We start from the raw sequence: 17,833 nt of genomic DNA, 5'->3' as shown, positions 1-17,833 counted from the left end.
AAGCCTCATCACAAGCATCTGAACAAGCCTCATCACAAGCATCTGAACAAGCCTCATGTCAAGCATCTGAACAAGCCTCATCTCAATCATCACAAGCAGCACAAGCCTCATCATTGAACCCTCTCCATTAGCCCTAAGTTGTGTAGGGCATTTGCATACACCTCTGGAGGGCATGATAGTCTCGGAGGTAGCTGCCCAAGACCCTCAAGCCTTTCTTTGTTCACATGGGGTGTTTTATACCCATTGCCCCCTGCATGGTTCAGGATCTCAATCATGCATGTCTGCAGAGTTAGGAAAATTCTGTTGAGCTTGTAAACCTCGTAGCCTTCAAATTCCTCCAAAACACCCTTAATAAGGTCTTGTAGTGTTTTAGGACTCAGACAATCTGTTAGGGATTGTAGCGAGTTGAAAAACCCAAGGTCAAGCACATTCAAATCAGGACTGTTGGCAGGTTGTTGTATTATTCTGATGTCAAGTCCAGTTTTTGCGACGACTTCTAGAAATTCTGGGTTATCTGGCAAGATATGGGGCTTAGCATTATCCTGCTGAATGTAGATAGTCTGTCCAGCATCACTTTCGGGCCAAACAGCTTGTATCGCTGGCAGTACCTTCTCTATCAGGAACTCCCTCATCACTTATCTGTCGACCTTTATTGATTTTGTCTTTATTGTACCTTTGGGCTTGTTGTCGCTTCTTCTTTGAGCAGGAACTTCTTTCACGAATGGCCAGATACCGATTTTCCCAGAGAAGGTCACATTTCCTTCATTGTCCCACCTTGGCCTAGCAACGGCCGTTAGGAACATCACCTTGCCAATACAGTTGCCATGTATAGACCTCGTAGGCTCTTCCTTCCCATCTAGCAGATAATATGTCTTATTCTTCTTTGTCATGTTAAACCATTTCTCGTCAATATGGACAACATTATGCATAGTCTTGAACTCAGGCCTTGCAGTTGCTGTTGTTGCCTCATCAAGCATCGACAAACAAAATTTTATCCTGTCCATCTTATTCTTTTCCTTTAGAGCTGGCTTCACACAGTTTGTATGCCTCCTTATCAAATTTAGCATGAACTTTCTATGTAGGGTGGTAGGGCTACATCCTAGTTGCCAGGCCAATGACCTAATAGTAGACCGCTTGTTCAATGGGATTGTTAGGATTTTTTCTAGGTTAATGTCCTTAGGCTTTCTTACACAATTTCCCTTTCTCTGATTGGAAACATCCACCTCCTTACCTTCTTGAATTTGCAACATTGCTTTCCTCCAAATTCTTTGTACATTCCAAACACCCACTCCAAAAAAAATGGTAATGTCTTGCTTATCAGTTTTCATAAAAAATGCCTCCTCTACTCATACACAGTGTATGCAATGCTACATAAGCAGCAATTTTTTGTTGGTCATTGAGGGTTTTATTTTTCCTAACAACTTGCCCAACGCCTGCACCAAGACATACAACAAAGAAATGATTAAATGAAATGATCAAGTGATGAAGTGATGGAATGATCAAGTGATGAAATGATGGAATGATCAACTATAACTGTACCTGGATTTTGAACAATTTCATCTCCTTCCATTCCCCGTCCTGCATCTTCTTCCATTTCATCTCCCACATGTCCTTCCATTTCATTTTTTGCATCGTCATCCATTTCATCCACATCTTCTGCAGGTGGAGTGAAGTTGAGGTCTGGGAGATCTATTTTCTCCTGAAGATATAAATATGTAAGATGAAGTACAAGTAGAAGTAGAAGAAGAAGAAGAAGAGGAAGAAGAGGAAGAAGAAGAGGAGGAGGAGGAGGAGGAGGAGGAGAAGCAAAGCACCTAACTGAATTTGCTCTAATCACTGACCATATAACTGAATTTGCAAAGCACCTAACTGAATTTGCTGCTTTAAAAATTCAGTTAACTGAGCATAGGAGCAGGAGCAGGAGTAGAAGAAGCAAAGCACCTAACTGAATTTGCTCTAAACAGTTCACTGACCATATAACTGAATTTGCAAAGCACCTAATTGAATTTGCTGCTTTAAAATTCAGTTAACTGACCATATTCAAATTAAATGAAAAGCAAGTTAACTGGCCATATTCAAAGCAACTAACTGAATTTGCAAAGCACCTAACTGAATTTGCTGCTTGTTCCTGTTCACAATGGTGAAAATTTATCCAAATGCTTGTTACTGACCATTTACTCTTGTCAAACTGTTTTGTCAAAATGCTTGTTTCAGTGTATTGACCATTTAATCTACTGACCATTTTGCTGTGTATAAATAATGTTTAGTTAAAACTGAATTAATCTTTTCAATACAACTAAATGATCTGAATACAGTTATGTGGTCTGGTTACTCTTTATCAGGTCTTCATATGGAGTAGTTGTTTGCTTTCTCAAGATATAAACCCTTCAGACTTTGTTTATCATGATGATGGTATGGCTTCATACATCGACAGATCAATCGGAGCACGGCAACATATACAATGTCCAGACACAAACAATATTCCATCATGATGCTGTGATGGGTTTCCCTGATGCTGCTATGATTCCACCAGGTAAAACAGTCAACACTTTTTTTGAGTAACTTTGGGTGTGTGCTGTACAAGGAATGGGCATGCCTCAGCATCATCAGCTGAAGAAGAACTACTCAGTTGAAAAAATAGAATTGCATGCAGTACAAGAAACTGTAACCATAATTATCAGGAGTAATAATCAGTTTTTAAAAATGAATAACAATGACATTTGATTTCTGCTGGTTTATTTAAAAACAACAGATCCCCAAGTCAAAAAGCCAGAATCCTGGAAAACTTCAGGAACACTTGAACTTCAAATTCTGCACTAAACTCCTGATTTCTGAAGCTGTCGTTACTGATTCCTCAAATTCCGCTGTTGTTACTGATTCCTCAAATTCCGCTATAAATTACTAAAGCTGTTGTTATTTAAATCCTGCTATAAATTACTGAAGTTGTTGATACAAATTATTTAAATCCTGCTATAAATTACTGAAGCTGTTGTTATTGATTCCTCAAATTCCGCTGTTAATTTCAGTGCACGGGCGAGGAGTACCTGCCTGGAGTACAGCATGGCGGGGGAGCAGTGAGGAACAGGCTGGGCAGCGCGGCGGCCAAGATGTGGTTGAGAGGACCAGGCCGGTGCGGCGAGGACCAAATTGGGAGCGCAGAGGCGGCGGCCAGGCTGGGGCGGAGGCGACCAAATTGGGAGCGGAGGCGACCAAATTGGGAGCGGCGGCGACCAAACTGGGCGAGGACGAGCACCTGGACAGCGGGGAAGAGCCTGGCGGAGGGGCCTGACGGGGAAGAGCTTGCTGGAGGAGGAGGAGCCTGGCGGAGGAAGACGCCGGAGGAGGAGCCTGGCGGAGGGAGACGACGGGGAAGACGACGACTCGTTTTCAAATTAGGGGTATTTTGGTATTTTTGTTCGTTTTCACCTGGTCGGAAGTTTCTCCCAGCGACAAATAAAACGGTACAGAGGGAGTAGTACATGTTTCTATTCTGCAATGTCATGCTCAGTTAACTATTTTGGTTCATTTGGTCTGCTGTCCATTTAACTGTTTGGTTCAGTTCTGCAATTTGATTTTCATTTGCTGTGGGTATAATTTTGTATTGTTATGCATGTGACACCAATCGAATTTGGCTGTACTCAATACATATTCTACTGATAGTATGGCAACTCTCAGTTAACCTGATCAAGATCTTTATATGCGTTTTTTTGACAAACTTGACAGTAGGGTGAAAACCCCTATCGTTTTTCATATATCTATATAAATGGGGTGTTTTTTCATATATCAAGATCTTCCTTACGTGTGTTGCAGGGAAACAATGGGAGACACTGTGGTTTACCATTGAAGTTTGTTCAAGCAGAGTCCTTTGGCTAATAGCATATTATTGTGCAGTTGCAGGAATCATTCTAATATTTAGGTTTCTTACAATTTGGTCTTGCACATGTAGGTCCTCTGTCAGAGTCTTAGACCCACTGTTCGACCCATTTTGCATATGGAGAAATGAGATGTCCATGAATATCAGTAGTCAAGAAACCCAGAAAGATTGTTAGGATGAAGAAACTTGCGATGAATAACAGCAAGATCTTTGTTTGCACAATGAAGAAGATATCAGTCAACTATAGAATGGTACCAACTCTTTTACCTTGTTTTTACCCCTTGCGCCATTTCAAAATTTACAACAGCGTTTTATGCATAGCTTTGTTTTTAGTACTTTTCAAAGCAGTTCACCGATGATTACCTCTCAAACCACCTGCATGGTTAAGAGGCGAGGAAGGTATTCATTCAATACCCACGGTACAATATTGAAGTCTTGCTGAAGAGGACGAAGGTTGGGCGGGCAATTATCCATAGCCACTGGCCTAAAGTTGCAAGGACATTCAACATCACTGAAGGCTCAATATTTGCCTTCCGCTTCTGCAGTTTCCCAGATGAGATTCATCTGTCTATTTATCATGTATGATGCTACTTTTCAAAGGTTTTTGATGCTGCATGTGAAACTTGGTGCTGTTGTGTAATGGCAAAACTGAGTGCCGAAGCTATCTGATGTAATTCGATTATGAAATCCTGGTTGCTTTTATATGAATATGAAATATCTGGCATGTTTTATAAGAAATATCAGTTTGATTAGTACATGGATTATCAATAATAGGCTAATTACCCTGCTTATTGGGGTTTTCTATTGCAAACGGTTACTCAGACAACACCGTGGGCGATGAACTCAAACAACCCACACGGTTTCTAGAAAGTAAGCGTGTTCGATCAACTAACAATCACACACGGCTTCCGGCAGCGAACTGTTTGCGTTAGGCCACCTTGCACAAACGTTTCCATACAAAGAACTATGTGGGATGTACATACCTACGGAAATGATTTTCTGGGATTCACCGTGTGGGATGTACATACCTATGGAAATGATTTCTGGGATTCACCGTGTGGGATGTACATACCTACGGAAATGATTTATGGGATTCACCGCGTGGGATGTACATACCTACGGAAATGATTTCTGGGATTCACCGTGTGGGATGTACATACCTACGGAAATGATTTCTGAGATTCACCGTGTGGGATGTACATACCTACGGAAATGATTGGGTTTTCATGCCTCGCCCAATCGCACACGGCCCCAACCTGGGTCCCACGAGGGCCTATCCCCGACGATTTTTGGGTCGTGTGGGAAGGACCCCCCTATCGCCCACACTCACTTGGCGACGGTTCCAAATGCCGTCGCGGAAAGGGGTTTTAAACCGTTTGTTTAGGACGTCGCTGTACCAGTGTAGTCTAATCACCCCCCTCTAGACATACTTTTGACCCTACAGAAGTCAAAAGTTGTCACAAGTGTGTAGGGAGGGGGAGTTATGGATATGGAAAGACCACAACTGCCATATTTTCCAGGTTGAGGCGGCCAATGGTAGAGAGGTTGTCATGTTGATTTAAAAAGATATCTCACAATGATACTTGACTTTTGGTTGGCTCCCTGTTTTTGATAGTCCCATGGATCAATAGTAGTCAACATTTTCTATCTACAAGAAGGGTAATCATCATCTTTTCTAGGGGTAGTAGATTATAATTTCAAACATCTAGATTGTGTTGCTTTGTGATATTTTGTGGTCATTTAAATACAAACTACTCTATGCACTTTGGTGACAATGGTTTGTTTCATTATTACATAAAATTTGAACCTCGCTAAAAAGGTGGTGGTAGGAAAAAATCGTATGATTAACCATATTGCAAATATAGTGCAACACAAATAGGGTATTTTATTTAACTACAAATGGAGTGCACACGACAAACATCCAAGTTTACTATTTCAGATATCTGCCATGACTTTTTCGAAACACGCGTTACCAAGTTATTATACAAATGTCTATTCTTTTTGTGAGGAAATACAAATATTGATTCAACGGTGGAGAATTAATGAAATGGGAGTACTATACAGGGAAAGGAAAAGATAGAGATGGTGGATGATTTGATTGGTATTAATTGCTGAAATGCAAAGGATAGAGTTCTAGCCCAAGATTTTTTAAATGGATATTTTAATCTAAAATGGTATGCCAAAAAAGAGTTCACCTTGGCCTATGCATACGTCCATGCACACAACCACTCCACCACGGGCTATGACACGTGAATGCGGCACGCCTACACCGTGTTTTCTAGCTGCGATCACTGACAAGATAGCCAGATATACAATGGAAGGAAAGGAAGAGTGGCGATGAAGATTTGCACTGGATGAGACCTGGTGTGCTATTCATACCCATGCTACCTCATGAGACAGGTGTGTGAAGGCTGTGTGGTCCATGCATGTCATAGACCCATAGAGTGCATCCGTCCATCCATGTGTGTATAGCACGTCAAAGATAATATACACATACGTATGCACGGCCGGCCTGCCCCATGTTTTGCTGTTGGCCCCAAGCTCTGACAAGCAACGGAAGGAGGAAGGATGGAGAAGCTTGCAGCACAAGAGCCCCGGCATTAGGCTCGTCTTTCTCTCTTTTTTCTGTTTCCAACCCAAGGCTTGCAAGCCATCCGTCCTTCTCTCTCTCTCTAGTGTGCGCGTCACCTCTAGCCGTTTTGTCTTCCAGGGACAACGGGCCAACAGCTCTACAGCCGTTTCTGTCTTACCAGTGCTACTGGCTATACACAGTTCATCACTCACATGAACACACCCTCTATTAATTTGACCCTATATCTGGCTTGCTCATTCTGCGGTAGTGTTTAAACATCTAGCTAGCCTTACGGGTATAAAAAGGTGGGCAACTTCACCCTATCCCATAGCACTAGACCAAACAACACCTATACTCCATACTACCCTTCATTCACCTGGTGAGATTCTTCTTCCTTTGATCTCTATCACTTACTCTTTCTCCCTTCTTCTTCTTCTTCTTCTTCTTCTTCTTCTTCTTCTTCTTCTTCTTCTTCTTCTTCTTCTTCTTCTTCTTCTTCTTCTTCTTCTTCTTCCTCGTGCATGCGACTTTTGCTACATAATCTCCTGCAGTATCGCTCGCCGCAAGCTGTGCTAGCTAGCTAGCGATCTTCACTTTAAGACCCGTTGTAGATCTAGCCACGGGCTATTCCAAAAAATATTTCTCTTGTTTGCGTGTTCCTGTGTACATGCATGTATTTAGATCTTGATCTTGAAGAATTCATACTGAATTCATGACCTACCTTGTTTGGTTTGTGTAATTTTGATGTTGTTGTATCAATTTTAGCAAACCGCTCGTAGCTAGAACAATAGAGGGGGCGGCCGTATGTTTCCATTTCGAAAAGGGGATATTTCCAGGCTCTGCATCGGTTCATGCACACAGCCGTTACCACATTCAATAGGCACTAATCCATGGATGCATGCCAGATTTACTAGTTTTGTTTACAAAGTTTTATTTTTTTTTGTTTTGATTTACGAAAAATTGGATCGGATTTTGCAGTTCTTTTTTATCCATGTTGGATTCACTACTTTGAACCCAAGATTTTATTTATTTTGTCTCGGTTTCTTACACGCCTGGTTAGGTAACTAGGAGATCCTGGGATTAGGCTTTCAAGGAATCCTAATACTAGAGAGTATGGGGAGAGGCACCTTATTTTTTAAGTTGCCCAAAAGAATGGGCGCTTAGAGTTGTAGCTAATTAATTGAATCTGTTGTATGGATCTGAGAATTTGAGACCTGATTATGCACTTATCATGACATTTTGAGTCAACCAATGATTCTACATGTCTCACTCCTTAGGATTAACAATTTAACTTAATTTAATTCGATATGTGTGTACACATGTGTTGTAGATGGAGGAAGTGTTTCCGTCAAACTCCAAGAGCAAGGCAGGTCAGATGGCGGGGGAGGCGATAGCGGGGGCGGAGAAGAAGCCTCGGCCAAAGCCAGAGCAGAAGGTGGAATGCCCTCGGTGCAAGTCTGGCAACACCAAGTTCTGCTACTACAACAACTATAGTATGTCTCAGCCCCGCTACTTCTGCAAGGCCTGCCGCCGCTACTGGACCCATGGTGGCTCCCTCCGCAACGTCCCCATCGGTGGTGGCTGCCGCAAGCCCAAGCGCTCGGGGACCTCCGACGCCCACAAGCTCGGCGTGGCCTCCTCACCGGAACCCACGACTGTCGTGCCCCCCTCGACCTGCACAGGGATGAACTTTGCGAACGTCCTCCCGACGTTTATGTCTGTTGGTTTTGAGATTCCAAGCAGCCTTTCCCTAACCGCCTTTGGGTCATCATCGTCGTCCAACACGGCGGCGATGATGTCCCCTGGTGGGACGACGTCGTTTCTAGACGTGCTAAGAGGGGGTGCAGGAGGGCTTCTTGATGGCAGCCTCAGTCAGAACAATGGCTACTACTATGGTGGGCCAGCCATTGGATCAGGCAATGGGATGCTGATGACGCCGCCAGCGGTGTCATTTGGCATTCCAGTTCCGATGCAGCAGCATGGCGATCTCGTGGTTGGTGGAAATGGAATAGGTGCCGCAACTGCTTCAATATTTCAAGGGGCCACTAGCGAGGAAGGAGATGACGGCATGGGGGGCGTGATGGGGCTCCAATGGCAACCACAGGTTGGCAATGGTGGAGGTGGTGGTGGTGTATCAGGAGGCGTGCATCACCTCGGGACTGGGAACAATGTGACGATGGGCAACAGCAACATACACAACAACAACAATAACGACAGCGGCGGTGATGACAACAATGGTGGGTCATCGAGGGATTGCTACTGGATCAACAATGGAGGATCAAACCCATGGCAGAGCCTCCTCAACAGCAGCTCCCTGATGTAAGTGCAAGAAGAAAATGGGAAATGGAGGTCATTGAATTGGTGAAGTGGGTCAATCGTTTTCTTACTAGTTTCGGCGCTTCTTCTTCTTTTACTTGCTTGACTTATTTCGCTCCATCATTTTCATGTTTTGTTTAAGTGGGGATTGTTTTGTTTATTTGAGTGAAACTCCAGACAATGTGTGTCATCTGCGATGCTTAATTAAGTATTGTTTGTTTCATGACATTAGTAATTGAAGGATTTATGGTTTAAGCTTTATCTAGGTGATGTTGTAGAGAATGCATGCACATTATTCTTAGTTAAGTTGGTTTACCCACTGATCCAACCATTGTGCCATGGATTGTATTTCAGCATCCGAAACCTCATTTGTAGAAACACTAGCCATCATGGTCTTTTGTGGGTTATAACATATATTATCTCATTAATTATTAACCAGACCTTTCCCATTCTTGAAAGGGAGGTTTTATTTAATTAAATTCAACCTTCTATTAACATTGTGAGATTGTTACATCGTCCACCAAAGAGGGTACAACAGAATTAGATGGTTTATCCATGAAACAATTTTCAAGCATTTTTCTTCTTTTAGGCAGTTTTGGCTCACAATAAAGCTAGGGTCTTGTGACTCTTGTCAATCGAGCTAATTCACGAGATATAACATTTGTTTTCTTAAGATGATAATGATAGGCCACATTAGTACGCGTGATCTATTACCATATTTCTATTTAGAAAACTTGAAAGGTTGCTCTCTTAGCATTTCCATCATCAAGGTTCTCCTCTTTGGGAGGTACTCACTCTTTCAAGGTGCATCACACTTCTCGTTTAAAGCAATACTAGCCATTATGGAGCTAATTATACAACAGATGTTGTCTTTTTTGTGGGTAACAGAGATTGGCTCATAAATTGTTAACAAGATATTCACCATCTCACACACTCTTAAAGCAAAATAGTTTTTAATTCATCAAAAAAGGTTGATAAGGTGCACTCGTCTTTCAAAGCATTTTGGAGGAGCTACTCGTGCTAATCGGGCTTATTCATGAGCTATATCATTTGATTCCCTAGGAAATTTTTGGTAAGATTACAATGATCTTGTTTGTTCTTTTACATTTGCATGCATGTTTGTTAGGGTATTGTTTTCAGAAGCTCAAAAGGGTGCTTTACTAGCATCTCTAGCATTAATATGAGCCTCTTTGGGAGGGACTCACTCTTTCAAGGTGAGTTATCCATAGGAATATCATTGTTACCAGATCTTATTTGTGACTTTAATTTTGTCACTACATCATCTTCGTAGTTTAAACAAGTATTCTAATGAAAACATGTGCATGTTAGGTATGATTTCCATATTTTATTGTGATTTCACTCCTATCCCTTATTTGAATTTGAGTTAGGGTAGTTCCACAACAAGATTTATAATTTTACAAATGCATTTTGAAGATGTAAACGACATTTTTGACTCTTCTATTTAAAACAAGTTTGGTCCCACCCATGTTTACTCGAACCTTAGGTTGTTATGACATACCACACTATGTTAGCGTGTAATCCTATCTATGAATAGAACTTTAATTTGCCATAAGTAGTGACCAAATTTGACCGTCGCGTAGATTGTGGCTTTATGCAGTTGGGCTCAAAGGTGTGGAAAATTAAGATTAGGGAGTAACGGAACATACTCAAGACCATGGAACCCACATGTGTCTCGGTAGATACTTTTAGACTATTGACCATGATGTCTTCCTTCATGGATGATGACCATAGTATTCAAACCATGGTATTTCCTATTCAGCTCATACACCCCATGAGTTGGTGCACTTATACCTGTGGAGAAAGTAACATTTCTTCAATTTCTGCATTTATAGGGGAGGCCCACATTAGAAAGGGTATTTGCTCTAAAAGCATTCATATTTTCTTTCCTCCCACGTCCCCTCCCCCAAATAACAACACCACAAGACATTTTTATCTAGCTCGGCCACTCTCACTCTTATCTTGAATTCTGAGTTCCTCGCTAAGATTGGAAAATAATGCATGATTAAAACTTAACCATTATGGTTTTTGGTTAAACCTCATCAATTACTAATAAAAATGTGTTCTTACAATCATCCTCACCATCATTTTTTACACTTATAACTAAAAAAATTGGTTCACGCCCACACTTACATGAACCTTGGGTAGTTATGTTGTTGCCCTCAGTAGTGACCAAATTTTCCTATCACGTAAATTGTGGCTTCACATGCTTGGGAAAATGTTAAAAAGTAAGATTAGAGACTATATGAGCATACCCTATACCTTGGAACCCAAAAATGCCATGGTAGATATTTTTAGACAGTTCACCAACATGTTGTTTCTCGTTGGTGGTGGATACAACTTTCAACCCAAGGTATTTCCAAAGCAACACATACACACTATTGGTTGATGTGTTATAAAAAGGTTGGAAATGAAAAAAAATGTTTGGATTAAATCATACAAAAAATAATATTCAATAAAATTTGAAACATTTTTCTCTGCATAATAAAAAATTAAAGGTGTCAACGGTGTTTCGGGAAGTACCCGAATAGAGGTGCAGTAACACATGTGGATTTGTATGATAGTGGGATGTGAGAGGATTATTGCTATGGGTAGGCCCAATGATACATATGGCCCAGCCAAAGGCCCCGGCTAATCAAAGACATGATTCAAAAGACAATGGGCCAAGGGGCAACACTCAGGCCCATTCAAGTTATAGGCTAAGGTGTCAACAACTAAGGGGATCCTCACCAAGTGCCTATAATCGGATCATATACACCAGACGAACAAGACCCACCAGTCGGTCGTCCTCGAGGAAGGAGCAGTCAGTCCTCCTAAAGTCGGCTATGTCATAGGATACCGTGACCCCCATGATGCATTCATTTCTACCGTTACTCAATGGTGGTATAATCTACTTAAATATGTCAGTTACTAGTAGTAGCCACGAACAGTAGGTCGTGCATGCGGCCATCAATAACATGTATACCAGCCTATTATGGCGCCCCTCCTAGCGCACTCTATACATTACATAAAAAGACACATCCACGACATTATGGCATGACCGAAAACATTTTTTGTCATGGAAGTGACACTTCCATGACGATAATTGTGACAAAAACATGTATCATTATAGATGTGGTGGGCTCCTACTTCTTTGACAAAAAATTGTGAAAGAAAATGGGTTTTCATCCTCGACGGGCTGAAGGCGCACCTTCATGCCATTCTTTGGGCCATCCATGGTGTAAAAAATCATTGTAGAAGAAAGGGCAGTGATTTTTTTGGGGATTTTCTGGTATACGGTCGGCAATCCGTGGGTGGTCGGGCCCGAGCGATCTAGTGGTTTGTGTGTTTCTCTCATACGCGCAAGTGTGAGAGCCCTTCGCTAAATGAACCCGAGCGGGTCGTTCGCTTACTGAACCCGATCGATCCCTCGCCTTACTGAACCCGGGCGATCGATCCCTCGCACTACACTGAACCCGAGCTATCCCTCGCACTACTACTAAACCTATGCTATCCCTCACTTCTAACTAAACCTGAGGGATCCCTTCGCTGCTTACTGAACCCGAGTGATGTGAGTGAGACTCGTGCGCATATGTAGTTTGCTGGCTCGATCGATCTATGTGTTGCATCGGGCCCCCGAGCGGGACGTGACTTGACCTAGCCGGTTGGTTGCCTCTCGATGAACAGTCCCCGCTAAGACCGCGCGTGTGATACATAGATCAAGTCGAGACCAGCAGATGGTTGCATTGATCCAACCCCTTGTGCGAGACGTGCTGACCTAGTTGGTTGGTTGCCCCTGGATGAATAGTCCTTGTTGCTAGCTGTCGTGCGCGTATGTACACCCCACCTCAGCCGGTGGGTTGGCTGTGGATGAATAGGACCCCGATCATGTAGTAGATTGTTGGCGCTAGATGAACATGACCCTAATCGACCGAGGAGGATGTTTTGTGGTATGCCACACCCCAGCCAGTAGGGGGTGGATTAACATGACCCTCTAGAGGTCATAGGCGGTGGACGAACAATAGCCCATGGAGGCGGCACGAAGTTGATGGTGGATGAAAAGTTGCATGTGGAGGCCATTTTGCGGTACACCACACCCCTCCCAATGAGCGGGATATCGTTTTGGTAGTAGGCGATTGAAAAGAACTCTGTTTCATCTATTTTGTGGTATGCCACACCCCTCCCAATGAATAGGGCCATATTTCGTCCGTAGGCCGTTGAAACAAACTCTGTTTCGTCCCAATCGCGGTACACCACACCCCTAGCCGGTGGGGTGTCAATGAACAGGATCCCGTATTGGCTGTTCGGCCCAAGCCGGATGGCTCACAATGAACATGATGCATTCCAACCCAGTCGGTTGGCTCCTAATGAACATGACGTTGTTTCGTCTGTCTCGACCCAGCCGGTTGGCTGCCGATGAACAAGACGCCGTTGTTGCATACTCGCACCGTCTAGTGCATTCGTCCGTTACCTCTACCACATTGTCTATCAATGTACATGATCCCTGGCTTTATGCGTGCATACACGTTTGAGACCCTGCCCATATGTACGTATGTGGCCACATTTTTTATAATACGTACGTCTACATGATATAGATGGGACTGCCTGAACTGCTACGTTTCAAGCAAAATTTCCTAGTACGACACGTGCCCCTCCTTTACTAGATCACGGTTCTTCATTGGATAGATACCAATATGTACGTGCATGTTTGTGACTAGGCAGATAATGCAATACGTACGCTTCAACCTAGTGGGTCCCAGCCGTCAGGGGGAGGAATCTTCTTTAGCGCGTAATAAGGAGGCACTTCCTTGCGTGCGACCATGTAGCTAGTGGGTCCCGACTGTCTCGGGGAGGAATCATTTTTGCACATAATAAGGAGGCCCTTGCTTGCGTGCGGCCATGTGGCTGGTGGGTCCCGGCTATCAGCCTCTCCATGTACATTCCTCTTCCGAGTGTTGTTGTTCGTTGACCACTGATACATCTCCAACGTATCTATAATTTTTTATTGTTCCATGCTATTATACTATCTATCTTGGATGTTCTACATGCATTAATATGCTATTTTATATCATTTTTTGGGACTAACCTATTAACCTAGTGCCCAGTGCCAGTTGTTGTTTTTTCCTTGTTTTTGACTTCTATAGAAAATCAATACCAAACGAAGTCCAAACGGAATTAAACTTTTTGACGATTTTTCTTGGAGAACTAGACACCCACGAAGCTTCGGGAAGAGGCCAGAAGACCCACGAGGGGGCCACAAGTCTTCGGGGCGCGCCACAGGGGGGCTTGTGGCTCTCCTAACCCTAACTCCAGCTCTATAAATACCAAAATATTCCCCCTACGTCAGGGGGCACACCAAAAATACTTTTCTGCGGCTGCAAGCTTCTGTTCTCATGGGAACCCATCTTGGGGCCTTTTCCGGCACTCCGCCGGAGGGGGATTCGATCACGGAGGGCCTCTACACCAACCTTGCTGCCCTTCCGATGATGTGTGAGTAATTTTACCATAGACCTACGGGTCCATAGCTAGTATTTAGATGGATTCTTCTCTCTCATTGATCTTCAATAGAATGTTCTTGGACATCTATTTGATGTAATTTTCTTTTGCAGTGCGTTTGTTGAGATCTGATGAATTGTGGATTTATGATCAGATTATCTATGAATATTATTTGAGTCTTCTCTCAACTCTTTTATGCATGATTAAGATAGCTTTATATTTCTCTCCGATATATCGATTTGGTTTGGCCAAGTAGATTGGTTTTTCTTGCAATGGGAGATGTGCTTTGTGATGGGTTCGATCTGTCCTCGCCTAGTGACAGTAGGGGTAGCCAGGCATGTATTTGCATTGTTGCCATTAAGGATAAAAAGATGGGGTTTCTACCATATTGATTGGATCTATCCCTCTACTTCACGTAATGTTGATTAAGGCGTTACTCCATTCTTGTTAACTTACTACACTAGATGCATGCTGGATAGTGGTCGATGTGTGGAGTAATAGTAGCAGATGCAGGCAGGAGTCGGTCTACTTGTCACGGACGTGATGTCTATATTCATGATCATTGCCTTAGATATCGTCATAACTATGAACTTTTCTATCAATTGCTCAACAGTAATTTGTTTACCCATCGTATGTTTTCTTCAAGAGAGAAGCCTCTAGTGAAACCTATGGCCCCCGGGTCTATTTTCCATCATATATTTTTAGATCTATAAAACCAAAAAACCCAAAAATACCTTGCTGCAATTTATTTAAATTTACTTTATTTTGCATTTTACATATCTTTTATATTTATCTCTATTAGATCTCACTCTTGCAAGTGACCGTGAAGGGATTGACAACCCCTTTTTCGCGTTGAGTACAAGTGTTTGTTAGTTTGTGCAGGTGCATCTACTGGGGACTTGCTGGAACCTCCTACTGGATTGATACCTTGGTTCTCAACTGAGGGAAATACTTATCTCTACTTTGCTGTACCACCCTTTCCTCTTCAAGGAAAAGATCAACGCAAGCGCAAGAAGTAGCAGGAAGAATTTCCGGCGCCGTTGCCGGGGAGGTTCTACATCAAGCCTACCAAGTTCCTATCATAAACTCTCATCTATTGCATTAAATTATTTGTCATTTGCCTCTCGTTTTCCTCTCGCCCACTTCTAAAACATTTTCAGAAAAACACAAAAATATTTTCCTTTGTATTCGCCTGTCCTTCGTTCGTCTTTTCGTTTGCTTTTTGTTTGCTTGTGTCCTAGATTGCTTGCTTTGTCACGATGTCTCAAGAAAATACCAACTTGTGTGACTTCTCCAACACTAACAATAATGATTTTATTAGTACTCCGATTGCTACCAACACTAGTGCAGAATCTTATGAAATTAATGCCTCTTTGTTGAATCTTGTTATGAAAGAACAATTTTTTGGTAGTCCTTATGAAGATGCTGCATCCCATCTAAATGCTTTCGTTGAGTTGAGTGATATGCAAAAGGAAAAATATGTGGATACTGATATTGTTAAATTGAAGCTATTTCCGTTTTCACTACGAGTTCGTGCTAAAACTTGGTTTTCATCTTTGTCGAAAAATAGTATTGATCAATGGAACAAGTGTAAAGATGCTTTTATTTCCATGTATTTTGCTCCCGCTAAGATCATCTCCCTTAGTAATGATATAATGAATTTTAAGCAACTTGATCATGAGCATGTTGCACAATCTTGGGGGATGATGAAATTGATGATAAGAAATTTCCCTACTCATGGTTTAATCTTATGGATGATCATACAAATTTTTTATGATGGGTTGAATTTTGCATCTAGAAATCTTTTAGATTCCACTGCAGGAGCTACTTTTATGGAAATCACATTAGGAGAGGCTACTAAACTCCTAGATAATATTATGGCAAATTACTCTCAATGGCATACCGAAAGATCTTCTACTAGTAAAAAAGTGCATGCGATTGAAGAAATCAATACTTTGAAAAGATGGATGAATTTATGGAATTGATTGCTATTAAGAGTGCTTGTATTGATCCTAATTATATTACTTTTCTACTTTGATTGAGAATAATAATGAATCTATGGATGTGAATTTTGTTGGTAGGAACAATTTTGGTAATAACACATATGGAGGCAATTTTAATCCTAGGCCGTTTCCTAGTAACTCCTCTAATAATTATGGTAATTCCTACAACAATTCTTATGGAAATTATAATAAGATAACTTCTGATCTTGAGAATAATATTAAAGATTTCATTAATTCTGAAAAGATTTTCAATGCTATGGTAGAAGAAAAATTGCTTAAGATTGATGATTTGGCTAGGAACGTATTTCTCATGAGAATGATTCTTTTAAGATTAGATCTATGCCACCCAAGATTGATATTAATGAATCTCTAAAAGCTATTAAAATTTATATCAATGAAAGTAGAGAGAGAACAACTAGGATGCGTGCTAAGAGAGATTGGCTAGAAAAAGCATGTTCTTCTAGTTTTCCTGATAATAATGATGAAGATCTTAAAATGATTGGTGTGAATCCTATTGAATCTTTGTTTGACAATAGGGTTTAGGGTCATAGGGAACCAGTTCGCCATGACTTTCTCGTCGCCGTTGTCTGCTTCAATGCTCAGCTCGTAGAGCTGCAGGAACTCCGCGGGGTCGGAGGTGCCGTCGTAGCGGGGAGGCAGATCCGGCTTGAACTTGCCTGGCCAGGTGACGCTACGCAGCTCGGGGGTGAAGGCGAGGCAGCCGGCCGTGGTTGCCGGGGCCCGCCTCGGAGGTGGAGCTTGGTCTTGACGAGGCAGCGCGGGGAGTGCAGGTGCAGCTTCTCGCGTCCGAGGGATTTCTTGGCAGCTTCTCTCTTCGCGCGCGGGCACCGGACGTGGCGGATCATGCCGTGGGGCCGCGCGCCTAGGCGCCAAGGGGTAGTCTTAGGCCACAGGTGGTGGAGGCGCACCATGAGCCACGTCGCCTGTGGCTGGCGGAGGGTGAGGCAGAGAGAGGGACGACACCGGGGAGCCCCCTGCGGCGCGGATGAGCTCGGCGACGCGGTTGAGCCACTCCTCGTAGAGGTCATCGACTGGGCGGTAGCGCAGGAGCTCGTTCGCCGCGAGGAGCGCGGCCCGCGCCTCCATGGGAGCGCGGCATGCATGAGACGAAGAACCGATCGGGGTCAGCGACAGAGTGGCGGATCGACGGAAGGGAAGCTACGGAGCACCCCTACCTGGCGCGCCAAATGTCGGATGTGGGGTTCCGGCAAACCCTTGAGGTTCGAACTCTGGGGTGCGTGCGAAGTCTTTCCCTCCTACCAATCCACGCCCTAGCTCACTAAGATCTCGCGGACGAACTCGACGAACTCGCAACACAGAAAGACACGAGATTTATACTGGTTCGGGCCACCGTTGTGGTGTAATACCCTACTCCAGTGTGGTGGTGGTGGATTGCCTCTCAGGCTGATGATGAACAGTACAAGGGGAAGAACAGCCTCCTTAGGTTGAGGTGTTCTTGTGGCTAGGGTTGGCTCTCGATCAGATCGGATCAAGCTGAGTTGCCCCTACTGTGGTGGCTAGTTCTGCTTATATAGGCCCTGGTCCTCTCCCCAA

General features: G+C 43.0%; 1 protein-coding gene and 1 long non-coding RNA gene across 3 annotated transcripts in view; both read left to right on the top strand.

Annotated features, from left to right (window-relative positions):
• The window catches only part of LOC123120549 (uncharacterized), a 6,363-nt gene extending 2,867 nt beyond the window's left edge, over positions 1-3,496 (top strand). Inside the window, exons 2-3 of one of the 2 annotated variants that reach the window (XR_006459489.1) lie at positions 1,663-2,533; positions 3,027-3,496. This is a non-coding gene — a long non-coding RNA (uncharacterized lncRNA). The remainder of the gene's footprint in view (positions 1-1,662; positions 2,534-3,026) is intronic. The other variant, XR_006459490.1, reaches the window with a different exon arrangement.
• A 3,101-nt stretch (positions 3,497-6,597) lies between these two features.
• LOC543129 (dof zinc finger protein 3) lies at positions 6,598-8,997 on the top strand. The gene is made up of 2 exons (XM_044545211.1): positions 6,598-6,825; positions 7,777-8,997. The coding sequence occupies exon 2, from the start codon at positions 7,777-7,779 to the stop codon at positions 8,767-8,769; it is 993 nt and encodes a 330-aa protein (XP_044401146.1). The 5' UTR covers positions 6,598-6,825; the 3' UTR covers positions 8,770-8,997.
• Positions 8,998-17,833: the final 8,836 nt, after the last annotated feature.

Source organism: Triticum aestivum, chromosome 5D (genome assembly GCF_018294505.1).
Source record: "Triticum aestivum cultivar Chinese Spring chromosome 5D, IWGSC CS RefSeq v2.1, whole genome shotgun sequence".
Classification (NCBI taxonomy): Eukaryota; Viridiplantae; Streptophyta; class Magnoliopsida; order Poales; family Poaceae; genus Triticum; species Triticum aestivum.
The sequence above is the reverse complement of the archived record's forward strand: the minus strand, read 5'-3'. Positions and strand labels throughout refer to the sequence as shown.

Coding starts and splice junctions, on each gene's coding strand:
- LOC543129 (XM_044545211.1), top strand. CDS start 7,777: ATGGAGGAAGTGTTTCCGTCAAACTCCAAGAGCAAGGCAGGTCAGATG.